This window comes from Temnothorax americanus, unplaced genomic scaffold (genome assembly GCF_048541705.1).
Source record: "Temnothorax americanus isolate GAGA-0224 unplaced genomic scaffold, ASM4854170v1 Scaffold20, whole genome shotgun sequence".
NCBI classification, from domain to species: domain Eukaryota; kingdom Metazoa; phylum Arthropoda; class Insecta; order Hymenoptera; family Formicidae; genus Temnothorax; species Temnothorax americanus.
The window spans coordinates 3,499,859-3,513,528 of record NW_027509339.1 but is presented as its reverse complement, the minus strand read 5'-3'; the positions used below and the strand labels follow the sequence as shown (position 1 = coordinate 3,513,528).

Here is a 13,670-nt window from a genome sequence, read left to right as displayed (position 1 = left end):
GCATTCTTCATCTGGAATATTGCCGCAGCCGGCGGGACTTCGTTTAAAGTTCGGTCCTATTGTCGCGGAAAAACTTGAGAGCATCTACTTCCTCGTATCAAAGAGCTCGAGAGATTGCGTCTCGTTATAGAGAAGAGAGCACCCGGGCATGATATGAATTTTCACTCACTCGACATTTCCGGGAGTCTTCGAATTCGCGAGATAATTAAACGTATCTCGCGGACGGAGATCCAACCAAATCTTTAGTAATGAATTGAAGATTCGGTTCGATTCGTTTTTTGGATGGGATAATTGAAGACGAACATGTGGAAGTAATTGTTAACCCTTTAAAATTATAGGAAACAAAATATATAAAAGACAATATATTGAATAATATAGTAATTTAAATATGAATGCAAGAACTGGGTTAAGTCATTGTTATATAATTTACTTGTAAAGTTAATCCTTTGATACGCTATGTAATTTTAATTTGCTAAAATCGAGCATAGTTAATAATATCATGGTGAACTGTAATTGGTTAATATTGGTGATGTTGAATGTGTGAAAATTATAGAACACGCGAAATAATTTTCAAGTGCACTCGACTTTTTGATATAATATGAAAATTAATAAAATTTAAAATAATTAATGAGAGACCTGCTATACGTTTGGACATTTAACAAATCAATGAATTTGATAATAGAGAAAATATGAAGTTTCTATTAAATAAAATATCCAATTACCTTATTAATACAATGTATGAACTTTTGAAGTTAATGCATCGGCATGTTCGTTAAAGCTAACTTTACCATTTAATAAGCTGCCGAGTGATTTCATGTTAAAACTTCAAATAAATTCGAGAGATTTAGATCTGGATAGTGAATAAATGAATGCAGAAATTTCTCTCGTGATCGCTCGTGCATATGCACCGTGTTATGTATATACAACTTTCTTTTCCAATCGATTGAGCAACGCGTACAAAATAGTATTAATTTTGTTTTATATATATATATAGACTTTAGGAAATATCAAAGAAGTAAATATTAAAGAAAGCACAAAAAAAGGAAAATTTTTAAAAATTTTTAACAGATATATATAGATGAAAAGAGTCGATTTTTAGTCGTATATATAATCACCGTTTCGTTTAATACAGTATGACCCAACAAACCGGACGAGCTTCTCCGATAGTTTATCTTTCGTAAAAAAAATTTAAATTTTATAATCGGGCGCTTTTTTTATCTGCTTCCCTTCAGCATAAACATTTTTTCTCTTCAAAGTTTTCTTTATTAGTTTTCTTTATTAAACACATGAGAATTCACACTTGAGTACAATCGAGCTTTTGCCTCCGCTAAATTCGGAAGTGTGGGAGATAATAATTGGATAGAAGCTTCACGAGAGCTTGCGGGTTGGCAACCACTGGCGCGAACTATTATCAGATTTCCGATCGGTTCGTATAGAAAATAGACGCTTAAAGCCGGCCGGCGCGGTACGGTGAATGGGGTGTAAATAAGCGCGAGTACGTGGTGGATCATGCATATGCACCGCGTGGTGTGTGTCCTTCTCTCTGGCTGGTCCACAGTTAACTTGGATCACGAGCGCAGCATGCCGATGCCGCCATCGGCCATGGCTCCCGAGGGCTCGGCCTGCAATTTAAATGGCCGCGACACGCAGCAAGTGTCTCCGGGGGTTGTTGGACAACAGCATCGGCTTACCCGCAGCCTGATCTCGGTCGGGTCCAGCGTTTGCCGAATATGTCACACAAACACGGTGAAGGAACCGCTTATTTCCCCTTGTAGGTAAATGCATACTCGCTCTTTCACAGCTTGATTAGATGCAGTACTGCATAACGGACGAAACTTCAATTTCGGAAGGTTTATTTAAATAGTTGTTTTAATGAAATGATGGCATAAACGGTACAATAAGATCAAATACATAGTGATTAAAAGTAATGGGCGAATAAAAAAGAAATAATAGAGTTTTGTCCGGCAGTACTGTTAAATATTATACACAATGCGATAACTTATAAAACGAAAGTTAATTACGACAGTGTTGAGAGCTTTGATGTAAGCGCCTTTTTCATAGCATTATTGCTAAATTAAATGAAATATAATATTATAGCTGATTGAAGATTTATGAGGCAATTTGAAGAAAAAAGAAAGAGAATTTATCTTACTATATATTTTTTTAATTAAACTAAAATTTACATTGTATGTATGAGTTTGTGTGCATATAGAATACAGTAATATACATGTATGCATGTGGATTATAATAACTCCAAAGCCAGATATATTTGAAGTTATGATTTATGTATGTATAGGTATATTACAATATAGATGAGACTCACAAACGTATTTAGAGATGAGGTAGAACGCTAATTTTAGAACTGTAATTGAACTAATTTAAGAACCGTAATTGGGTGTAGAATAACCTTAGATTAAATTGTTTAATGACGTTATTGAGTGATTCCAACATACTATCAATTCTATTATATAAAAATAGATTACTTTTAAAGGAGGGAAGAAAATTACAATTATTTCGTTATTTCGTATATATTACACAAAATATTATTTCTAATTTTAAAATAGACAGACGTTTTCGATTATTCTGTACTGAAATAATCGCATGTTTGTTTGTCAATACGTGCTCTAAATTACTACAGCAGTTAAAAAATATTTTGAAACATTTATACTTATTATTTAAAATGATATTGTTGTCATGTTAAAAACTAATTTACAATGAAAACAACTGAATGCACGCGTAATTTTTTCTTGTAGTACTGAAATTTTTGTTCGTATGTAAATACGAGTAATTGTAATACTTTTTCAAATACATCATACACAAATTTTCGAATTTAAGAAAAAGATCGCTTGTTGCTTGTAATGTCACGTGCAGAAAGAATGCAGTTGTGCATTTACGATTTCGAAAACTTTATCGCCATGGCAAAACGACATGTATCATCCACATAGTTATGGTCCGGGATTTAGGACAGAATTCGGCCATCTTACGAACGTCCCATCTTTCATACTTAATAGAATTCGAGAAAAATGTGGTGTTCACTGGAACGGGAAGTGTTTACGTATTAATGGCGGAACATCGCGATATTTAAATCCTGTGGATTCAGCTTCGGATATATTTCTGTTGATTTATTCAAACAATATATACATATAGCCAAAAAAATGTGCTAAAGATTGACGTATGTGAAAAATACAAAATAGGTGCACATGAATTATTATATTTTCTAGCAATAATAGTTTTGTGCGCTATTTGATGCAATTTACGTTAAAATGTAAGATACAAATTTTAGTTTTATAATAGTGTACAGTTGACTTTTATTTCATTCAGTATTTTACAATGACCCTCAAAGATACTATAATAATTAAAACAGTTGCAACTGCACGCCAGAATTAGAGCGGTAATTTCGGGGTTGAAATATAACAGTGTTGAGAGTTTAATAAATTTCACTAGTTTAGAATTTACTTGGCGAAGTATAAAGTCTTAAAATAAGTATAAATCGAGTAAGTCTTCATTTTAAGCTAATTTTAATGGCTTTTATTTTAAGTAAACTTTAATGTGAGAGGCTTTGTGCTCAGTTATTACTATTTCAAGCTGGAAGTTTAGTTAAGTTGGTGGGCATCGATTTGTAATAAATTTAGTTATTAAACAAATATATATATATATATATAGGTCACTATATGACGGAGAAAAGCATTATAATTGCTTTGATTCCCAATAGCCTATTCTTCACCATCTATCACAATGTACGTCGCGCAAAACGACAAATGCTAATTTCGCGCAAGCATGAGACGGGAGACAGGCGCTAATTAATTAACGTTAAAGCTCAATTAAGCGACGATCATTTTGCGTCATCCAATCACCACGTGAAATATCACGGGGGACTAGCCGTTAGTTATATACTTGGAAAGCTAAAGACATTTGGAATATCTTGAGTTGATTCATTACTTTGAAACTCTGTTACTGTCTGTCATACGTTCGAATTTACATGTCGCAGAGCTAGATAATTTTGCAAGGTTTAAAAAGTAAAAAAAACCTGACTCTAACGAACGGTAACTGATCATAATTCTATTTTCTCTTAGTCGCAAACGACGACTTTTACAGCTTCTTGAAAAAAGAAGAAGAAAAAGAAGATAATCCAATTAGATTATCTCTTGATTTTAAGGCGTCGCGTCCTCACGTTTACTTTCCAGCAGCCTTCGCGATTATTTTATTTAACGTTTTGGTAAGATCGTGCCCTTATCGTTTTTGCAGAGAGACGTCCGTACTGCCCCGTCAACTTAACGACCTAAGCCGCGCCCTCTTCGCTCGTAGGGGCTTAATTCACGAGGACCTCGCGAGAATTCCCGATTACGTGCTACGTTTTATATCTCGCGACCCATTTCTTTTCGTATTACCACGACAACATTAGACGCGCGATGGTAAATGCCGTGGCATCCAACGAGAAATCTGGTCGACTCGGCGCGTGCATGAATCATCGCGAATTTTGATGCGACCGATTATTTATGCGGTGAAAAGCGGAGTGGTTGCCCCTCGTAGTGGAAACATCTGTAGTTTCGTAGATCACGCCGCGCACCGCCAAATGCAACGCGTTTGAGAGTACGAATGCTCGATTTTACTTCTCCCTTTCTTCGAGTAAGCAAATCTGTTTTCTTACCCCTGCTCGTCTTTAGTTGAGGGAAATGGAAGGTGAAACATTTGTCAGGCAGATATTAATATCATCCATTCTTTGCTTTATCATATCTATTTACGCATCTTGTTTATGCTCTGTATTATGTGTGTAAAAACTTTTTGTACCCGCAATTATTAACTGAACAATGAAGCTATGTTGTAAACTTACAGTATTACGGTGTTTAAAAACGTCGGTAGGATCGCGACGGGGATAGGTGCAGTGGATTGTTTAAAATGTTTCATTATCGGAGGTTGAGTTGAAATTTTTCCGAGCGATCCCAGGCAACTTTCCTAGCGGTTGCTCGCGAATTATTTCTCGTTTAATATTGTTCCTTATATCGCACTCGACGCTGACGGAGTATTCCAGATTCTGCTACATACCGTGCATTGTTCACCGAAACAATCGCAAAACTGATGTCATAACGCAGCAGCTATACTCCGCGGCGAAAGAAAAGCGGCATAAATTTCATCGGACGATAACTGTTTTGCTGCTGGATACGCGGGCTAATCATCGTCCATGTACACCGTCGTGCTGCCAAAGGGAAAAGTTTATGACGCCGGTGAGCCACGGGGCGAGCAAATCATATAAAAGAGAAATGTTTTATTCGCTGCATCGCGCGCCGCGTATTTTTTTTTCTTTTGCATCGCATATATTTTTTCGTCCGTTGAGAAATTTTCTGTTATTTTAAACTCGTTTTAAACTTGTAGAAGATGTCTTTAATATATTTGACAATTGGATCAATATAATACTTATCAATCAAGGTTTATGGCAGACATTTGATATCTTTGTTCTGAAATTGTGAAACTAATGTAATGTTATAGATTATGAAATATCATAGTAAAGTCCCTTAAAGTCCTTTATGAAGTCCGCATTTATTGAGAAAATAATATTCTAACATTTCATTCGTCCGCGCGATCTTTCCATGTTATAACGGATGAATAGTTGAAATAATTAGAGATTACCATATGTGTTAAATATTTTGCATTCAGTCGCGTGTAGTTATTTCCCTTGTTTGACAAGGAGATCTACGCACGAGTTTGATATCACATTAACGAGACTTTAACGCATAAACTTGTCTTCAGAATCACTATATTGTGCAACAGTAGTTATACAGTTCAGGTTTACTGACTTCCGTATCTCGTTCGAACTAATTTGCGCGCTGCTGCATACATCGCAGATGTAGGATGCGTAGGAAGCGAGGAGCATGTCGTGATAGTTGCCGGTGCTGTTTATAATAACGAGATTACCCAGCGAACAGCAGTCGTTTAACACGGCTGACAAAGCGAAACGTCGTGACTCTATCGTCGAATGAAGTATATTCCGCGGCTCGGCACCGAAATCGACCTCACGTAGTCGCATAATTCTCGCGTTGGCTGTGAGATGGAGAATCGTGCTAAGAAGGGACGAGGAAACGAAACGTTATATAAGAAGGAAACTTCTCTTTCGCTTCTCTTTTGCCCCTTCTCTTTCTCATTTACGGCCCGGCGCCACCGAGAGACGGTAGAAAGGCGTAAATGAGTGAATAGTTCGAGGAACGTGTTCCGGCGATTAAGGACACACAACTCGTGCTTGAAGAAGTACGTGAAAAATGAGAGCGGCTCGCTGCAAATCTCCCATGCGTTTACCCTTCATAATTCTCCAACTTACGGAAATCTTTTCTAATCCGAATATTACTTTGAAGCCATAGGCATTCGGTCCGGTAGAGCAGTAGAGAATAATGAGGAATCGGATATAACTTATTTTTCTTATGTTCTCCATTGCGGAATGCATTTCCCGATGATGCGTTCACGAGCGAACACGAATGAACAGGTTTAATATTTTCTATAACGACAGATCATATGGAATGCAATAATGTGCACTTGTGTAATTTTATTTCTACAAATATATGTGCGAGAGAAATTTTAATCAATTTGCTAATTCAGCAGTCGCGTTTTTATTTGAAAATTATTAATTTTACATATTTAAATTATTTTATAAAGATTATATTAAAATTTAAATGCATATTTCTCGTAACGAGACTGATGGAGTCTATTTTTTCCGAGTGCAGATTTTTTAAGTTGAGTCTAGTTAGTAAGCGTCGGTATTGCTATATATTTTTGCTTGGAAACAGCTGAGCGAATTCGAGGGCGCAGCGAAAGAATCAACGAAGCCACTTAGTTTCTATTCCTTACAATCCCATCTCGGATTCCTGTCTAGACTCAATTCATCGAATTTCCGCGACTTTAAATAACACAAATAAAATTCTGTTTTCCACAAAGAAGTACGTAATCGGCATTACGTTATTTCTTTGCCGTTGTCTTTTTGCATTGATAAAATCACGCAGCATTCTTTCGTGTGTGCGTCACCGCAATACATTACAATATTGCGATATATATACGCGGCGTGTCTCTTCCAGGTGCAAGGGCACGCTGGCTTACGTGCACTTGTCCTGCCTGGAACGATGGCTGAATCAGTCGTGCCGAACTTACTGCGAATTGTGCCGGTACTACTTCAATGCCGTGGAGACGCCTCGTTATCGATGGTGAGCATTCATTTATCGGGTTAGCGAGGGAGGGCGCACTTTCAAGCTAGATGTAATTCAAGCACCTGAAATGTATTTCGATCTCTCCGCACACCGGCGCGTTTCCTTATTTCGTTTTCCGCTATATCGTGCCCATTATTCTCGTTTCTGCGATGAATTGATCTCGATCATATTTCTTTTTTTTATTTTTTTCTGTGCAATTTGTTTCTTCACTGTGAGTCGATTAGGTTGCAATTTGGAGCAAACTTGAACATCAAAAATGATGTATCGAGTAAATTGCTCTAGGAACATCGTATATCGACGATAAACTGCAACGTTTTGCATTGTGATTTATGTGTTAAAATAACGTATGATCCATCACTTTAACTTTGCATATTTGGATATTAGAATAATAAATAAATTCGTTTTTTTTTCACAAGACGTTTATCATCAAATAATATTAATTTTATTTATTTATATAAGTTAAAGCAGTGTTAAAATAGTATTTTTATATTTTATATTTTATATAACTGTAAAAATAAATTATGTTCCATAATTCTAATATCGCGTTGTATAGTTTACCGACAAGCATTTTGTTTCTTTGTGATAAGCGCATGATCCTCTAAGGATGAATTTTTTGAGCTTTTATCTTAATGGCCGTACCCGGCCGCGCATAGTTATCATTTTTATGAGTACCTGCAGGCCAGAATCTCTGAGGATATGGATCAGCCATCCGCGGAATCGTAGGAATATAGAATCAGACCTGCTCATCTTAACGTTACTCACTATCGTTACGGTGGGATTAACCGCGGTATGCCTTTTGGGTGAGTGGCTTTTTTACATATAATGGAAACGGTCGCCCCGTTTATGATGAAGCAAATAAACTGCCAAGTACCAAGGAATGTGCAGAAATATCAATGCAAATATTGGATATTACTTCACATATATTTCTCGAACTTGCTCGATGCATTGCGTAACGAATTTGATAGGTCGGAAGTCTAAAAAATATTTTGTAGAATATATAATTATTTAATTATTACTCGGAATTGTATAAAGTGTAGTATCAACATTCAACACTCATATATATATTTTACATACATATTTCTTGCATTTCAAAATTCTGTTAGAAGTACAGAGAAAATAACATCTCGTTGTTACGGAATAACGCGATATACTATTGTGAAAGAGAATTCAAATCGTATGTTGACGAAGACAATCTCAGTTCCGTCCGATAAGCGTTCCAAGCACTTTTGTGAAACTACACCAAACTGAGTATACGTACTTGTTATCCGCTGTAACTTTGCAGGTATGCGATACTTTATCATTGAAGGGAAAAAGATCGGGATTTCCAAGCTCTGGACGCGAGGAGCGATATGGTTTTTTCTGACCATCGTGATATTAGGCTATGGCACCACAGTTTACCTGCTCTGCAGGGTAATTATGCTCTCGATTTACTTGTCCTTAAGCTATTAGTCTAATATTACCTAACGCTAAAATATATTGCATTTAATAAGAACAAATTAGAATAAACATTAGTTTATATAAGAGATAACAATATCGCGATAAAACAGGGCTTAATATTATTTATTTCTTTGAATTAAAATATAATCGGGACAGATGCTTTCATTTTATACGTAACACTTCTATTGTTTGATATTCAATAGAAATACGCGATACATGCAAATTCAACTGAACGCATTAATTAGCTTAACGAAAGATGTCGCATCAAATAACTTATACAATACTGAAATCATTTTATTAAATATTTTGTTAATTAATTATGTAATATTACAAAGATATGAATATAATATCATGTCCCATATTTTTAACTGAGAATGCATTGGAAATGTTTCAATATAAATTTGTGCGAATATCTTATTAATTTTACATGGATTAGTTCATCAAAAGCTAAAATTTATGGAATTATCGGTTTACCTTATATATTGACGATGCGGGCATACATGAAACAAATGGAACTAATATTATGATATGGTACGATATTGTATATTTGTGAGATTAATATTTGAAACGTCGTTTCTTCAAAGAACCGAATGTGTCTTTACAGTTAAATATCAGTAAATAAAATTTAATTTTGAGAAAAATAAACGCGATAAAGCTTTGCTTGTTCAAATGAACATAGGTATAAATTGTGTCATGTAATACGATACAAATTAAATGGATTTATTCTTTTAATATAATCAACTAAAATATGTAATTTTTATAACATGATACGTGAACATGTTAAGATAAAATTTGTATTTATTCAAATAATATTCATATTTTTAATTTATCTGAAATAATTTTTATTTAATTTTTTAACAAATTTTTGCATATTGATGTAACAGATTTGGCTCGAAGTTGAAGTATTTTAAAGAAATAGTAGATTTTTTTTTATTGTATCGAGGGTATATTATTTTGTCAAAGGCTTTATTAACTCCTAAATGAACGCTTCTATTCTTTTAGAAATCACAAGTTAGACGTGTAAGTTTCCATATACTTTGGACGTCTAGTCAATATATATTGTAATACCCATAACTTTTAATACCTATTGACGCTTCGAGTTTGAAACAATGGCCATTTTTCTTAGTTTAGACTGCACTATCTTCGGCTGAAAGGTTGCACGCGGTAAGCTATAGAAATGCCTTATTGTGCATAACGCGCGAGTTATTTACTGCATAATATCTTTCGAAGAATGTATCTGACCGAGATATATACGCATGTCGTAACGTAAGAATATAGAGTCGTAGTATTCGGACTTTCGACTAGTAACGTACTCGGGATAACTTGCATCAGTATGCATCTTGTGGGTCATCGACTTTATGTCGCATCCAGCACGACGAAGTCGTGCCGCGGTTTACGTTTATGCGGCGCGATCTTGCCAGGCCAGATAGCGACGCTCGGGGCGGACGCATTAAGGTGATCCTAAAGCTGTCTGTAATACCTACACTCGTTTTTAACAATATTTGCTTCGTATAAAAATTCTACAACTTGATGTTACAAAATGAGGGTGCAGGTCCATTAGACATCATTACGTGAACGTATCGTACTTTTCGCTTAACTTTTTTGTTTGGAGTCTCAGCCTAATTCTATTACAAACGGTATGATATTTCTTGATGTCTACTGAATGGACCTGCACCCTCATTTTGTAACATCAAGTTGTAGAATTTTTATACGAAGCAAATATTGTTAAAAACGAGTGTAGGTATTACAGACAGCTTTAGGATCACCTTAAGGCACGATGCAAAGGTTAAACAGGTGAACGACGTCCCGACGCTCGAATGCGCGGATATAATACGGGCGAGCGATTCGGAACAAATGTGTTAGAACGCACTCCGCGCCGGAAGAGTACGAAAGATACACGACGCTCTCTGATATAAAAAGAATACATACGATGCAAGGTGTGGTGCGAGCGAATCGGAAACCTGGCTAATAAAGTCTTTTTTTGTTTGAAAATACCGTGAAAATACCGCGCGCGTACCTCAGAAAAGATTACGTCGCGCGTTTATATCTTTACGAAAATCGTTTTACGATTTTCTTCTTTATGATACTTTAATAACGCGATTGGTCAATAGGAAAACCATTTTATTTTAACGCTTTTTCTCGATGACTGGAAAATTGTGTTGTAATTCGCGAACTTTCATCAAGCATTTATTTTACTGTACGGTTTACTTAATGGTTAACTTTCATTTATGTATATTACCCTCCTTAGGGGAATGAAGATCATAATCTTTATGACGTCGGTGTCGGTGTGAATTAAACGAGAGTTTCCGTTCGTGACTGTTATGGCGAATATTTACGGCGATTGTTTATATATATCCTAAAATGCTTGCTAATGCTCGTTAAAATCATATATAGTTAATTACCGTGGAGCCTGTCGGCAAGTGCTGAGTTTGATTATCTTGCCCCAAAGCTGTTACTAAATTAATTGTCATTGGCATCATCTCAAACATGAATATGGATATCGTTAAATTTTCGCATGCAAATATGAAATTGAATAAGATTATCGTACCAACAATTTTCTCTGCTATATCTAATGGGAGTTTTAATTGATTCTTAACATAAAAATAAAACATTTTGACAATTGCATTAAAAAAACTTAAATGTTTAAATCAGGGACTCTTACAGAAAAAATTTTAAAAACAAAAATTAGCAATAGAAAATAAGAAGAAAGTTTGATATTATTTTACTTATTAACTTACATAAGATATCATTTGTAGTTTATGGATGTTTCCACAGTTTAACCACTAATCAATTCTTTAAAAACTTTTTAGCTTTGAATGAATTCATTCGCTGATAATTTTCTACAGCATTACAAAAGTTAAAAATTCTATTGTGTTATCGTTTCCTAATTCATTATTTATGTCTCATTCATAGAAGCATAATTATCATGTATACCACTATATCTTGCGCCAGTATAACTCTAGAATATATGCGGTAGTCTAGTCACGTATAGTATACGTATATTCTTGGTACGGTACAGATCAATGTCGTCGATAAATCGAAAGATTTATCAGCCACTAGAATCTATAATACATTATTCCGCCTGGAACAAAGTGCGCCTTCGATCCCGGGGAAGAATTATTCATGCCGCTTAACGTCTCTGCTGTACTATTGAAAACCAGGGGCTGTACTAAATGAGGATGGGCGAGCGAAATGATTCGTCCGGTGCGCGATATTTTGCCGCGGCGGGTTATCCGAAAGCAGTCTAACGAATCGCGCGTCACCGATTGCCCTCGTTAATCCTCGCAAAAGATCCTGCGACCACTTTGAAGCGCAGAGTGCACTCTGCGTACGGAGGATAGAATGGTGAAGTTTTAAATAAAACCGTCAGTCCCGTCGCGTTGTAAATCGCTGCAGTTGAATCGAAATCGTCGGACGTCGTGTTTAATTAAGAATAATCGCGAATACGCGCCACTTTCCGAATCCGCGTCTCTCTCTCTCTCTCGTTTTCGATTGTACCTCGCACTCTTTAGCCCTCTCTCTTTTTCACGTCGGAGGGCACTCGAGGCGCGTCACTCGAGCCTGATTTATCGAGTGGACTGCCCTTTGCCCCTGACAACTGAAACTGGCCGGATAATTTAAATCGGCGGGAAAAGGAACAGCCGTGACCCCGGGGGCTCTCTCCGCTCGCTCACAATTTGTCTCTCCTTCTTCAGGACCAGGTGTCGCCGTGGTACAGGTGGTGGAAGAGCACCGTCAATGTCAGACTTGTCGTGGATCCTCAATTGCTTCATCGTCGTCCCTCGGACGAGTCCTCTCAGGACCACGAGAGTCACGACGGGTCGAGGGAGATGACGGCGACGTCCGCGGTCGATACGTCATAAAGCGAATGTATGTCGATAAAAAGTGAGAGCAAGCCCGGCTGACATATATAAAAATGTAACTGTGAAAGTTTCAGGACGTAAATCACGAATGAATGAAATAAACACGACTGTTACTTGTGCAACAAAACGTATCGTATAAGCTGACTCATATATATCACGCGCTATTATTCAATCTTTCAGTTATATTTGTCGTTCGTTATCTGTGTAATTATTCTGTACAGTCAGAACTGTAATCCCGATTCCTTGGATCGCGTTAACCCCGATTTTTATCACGCGAATTTACGTAGTAAGCGTATTTTCTCCGAAACCTTTCAACATTCGACGGAATTCGATCCTGTCCGTCTTCCTGGTGTGAAAAAAAAACTCGCGTGACTCGCGCGACGTGTCGACGCATGCAATCGCGGTAAATTGTTTTTCGTTTTTTTTCGCCGCTGATTGCTCGTGCGCCTCGCGTACGTTGTCCTTCTTAAAAAAGAACTTTCCGCATTTCTCATGGCGTGCCGCGCGCAAGATTTAATCGCGCAAATGAGATCTGAACGCGCGCGCGCGCGCGCACCAGGTACATTAAACAGAAATACCTTGCGAATTTAAACGCGTGCTTTCTGCCAAGAAGAATTTAGCTAGCCGGCCAAGAGCTCGCGGTGAATAAGCGGAGGTACTGCTGATCTAGCAATTAACTCATCTGGGCATGATGCCAACTATTTATATTACAGCGTTATCGTATATTCTATTCGTTGTTCCTTCGTCTGTTACTGCTAGCGAATGTTTCTTTCCTTATATTTAAACCAAGACAGAAAGAGAGAGTTAAGGCTCATAATAGAGTAAAGAACTTTTAAAGTTAATTTGCAGAAAGTGTGTATTCGTTGGTATCGTTAAACTTTCGTATAAGCTATTTTAAAGGCGATGTAAGTTTAAATCTAATGTTATTGAGTTAATTACTTAACTGTAATTGAAGATTAATTTCAGTCTGATAAAATTCTAATATAAAGATTCATATAATGTGAAATATATAATGTGAAAAATAAGCAGACACAAGAAAAAAAAACGCGAAATTAAGTTTTTTTTTAAGACTATATTTTTGCCAAAGAACTTCTCTACTTTATTGTCAGATTGAAAAAACGTCATTCTCGATTTTTGCGAGCCTAAAAAATAGACGTGTGTAAACCAATTGGAAGGAAATTTT

At 36.4% G+C, this 13,670-nt stretch overlaps 2 protein-coding genes across 2 annotated transcripts in view; one reads left to right on the top strand and one right to left on the bottom strand.

Annotated features, from left to right (window-relative positions):
• The window catches only part of Dpr1 (defective proboscis extension response 1), a 319,413-nt gene that overhangs the window by 192,165 nt on the left and 113,578 nt on the right, over positions 1-13,670 (bottom strand). The window lies entirely within an intron of this gene.
• Positions 1,582-12,487, top strand: LOC143897481 (E3 ubiquitin-protein ligase MARCHF3-like). Its single transcript, XM_077406178.1, has 5 exons — positions 1,582-1,775; positions 7,059-7,184; positions 7,866-7,987; positions 8,470-8,597; positions 12,320-12,487. Exons 1-5 carry the CDS (start codon positions 1,582-1,584, stop codon positions 12,485-12,487), a joined length of 738 nt encoding a protein of 245 aa, XP_077262304.1.

What these genes read in the sequence shown, in the direction of transcription:
- LOC143897481 (XM_077406178.1), top strand. Translation starts at nt 1,582, where the DNA reads ATGCCGATGCCGCCATCGGCCATGGCTCCCGAGGGCTCGGCCTGCAAT. An exon ending in CCGCTTATTTCCCCTTGTAG is followed by an intron (nt 1,776 to 7,058) that starts GTAAATGCATAC and finishes TGTCTCTTCCAG; the next exon opens with GTGCAAGGGCACGCTGGCTT. An exon ending in CAGTTTACCTGCTCTGCAGG is followed by an intron (nt 8,598 to 12,319) that starts GTAATTATGCTC and finishes CTCCTTCTTCAG; the next exon opens with GACCAGGTGTCGCCGTGGTA.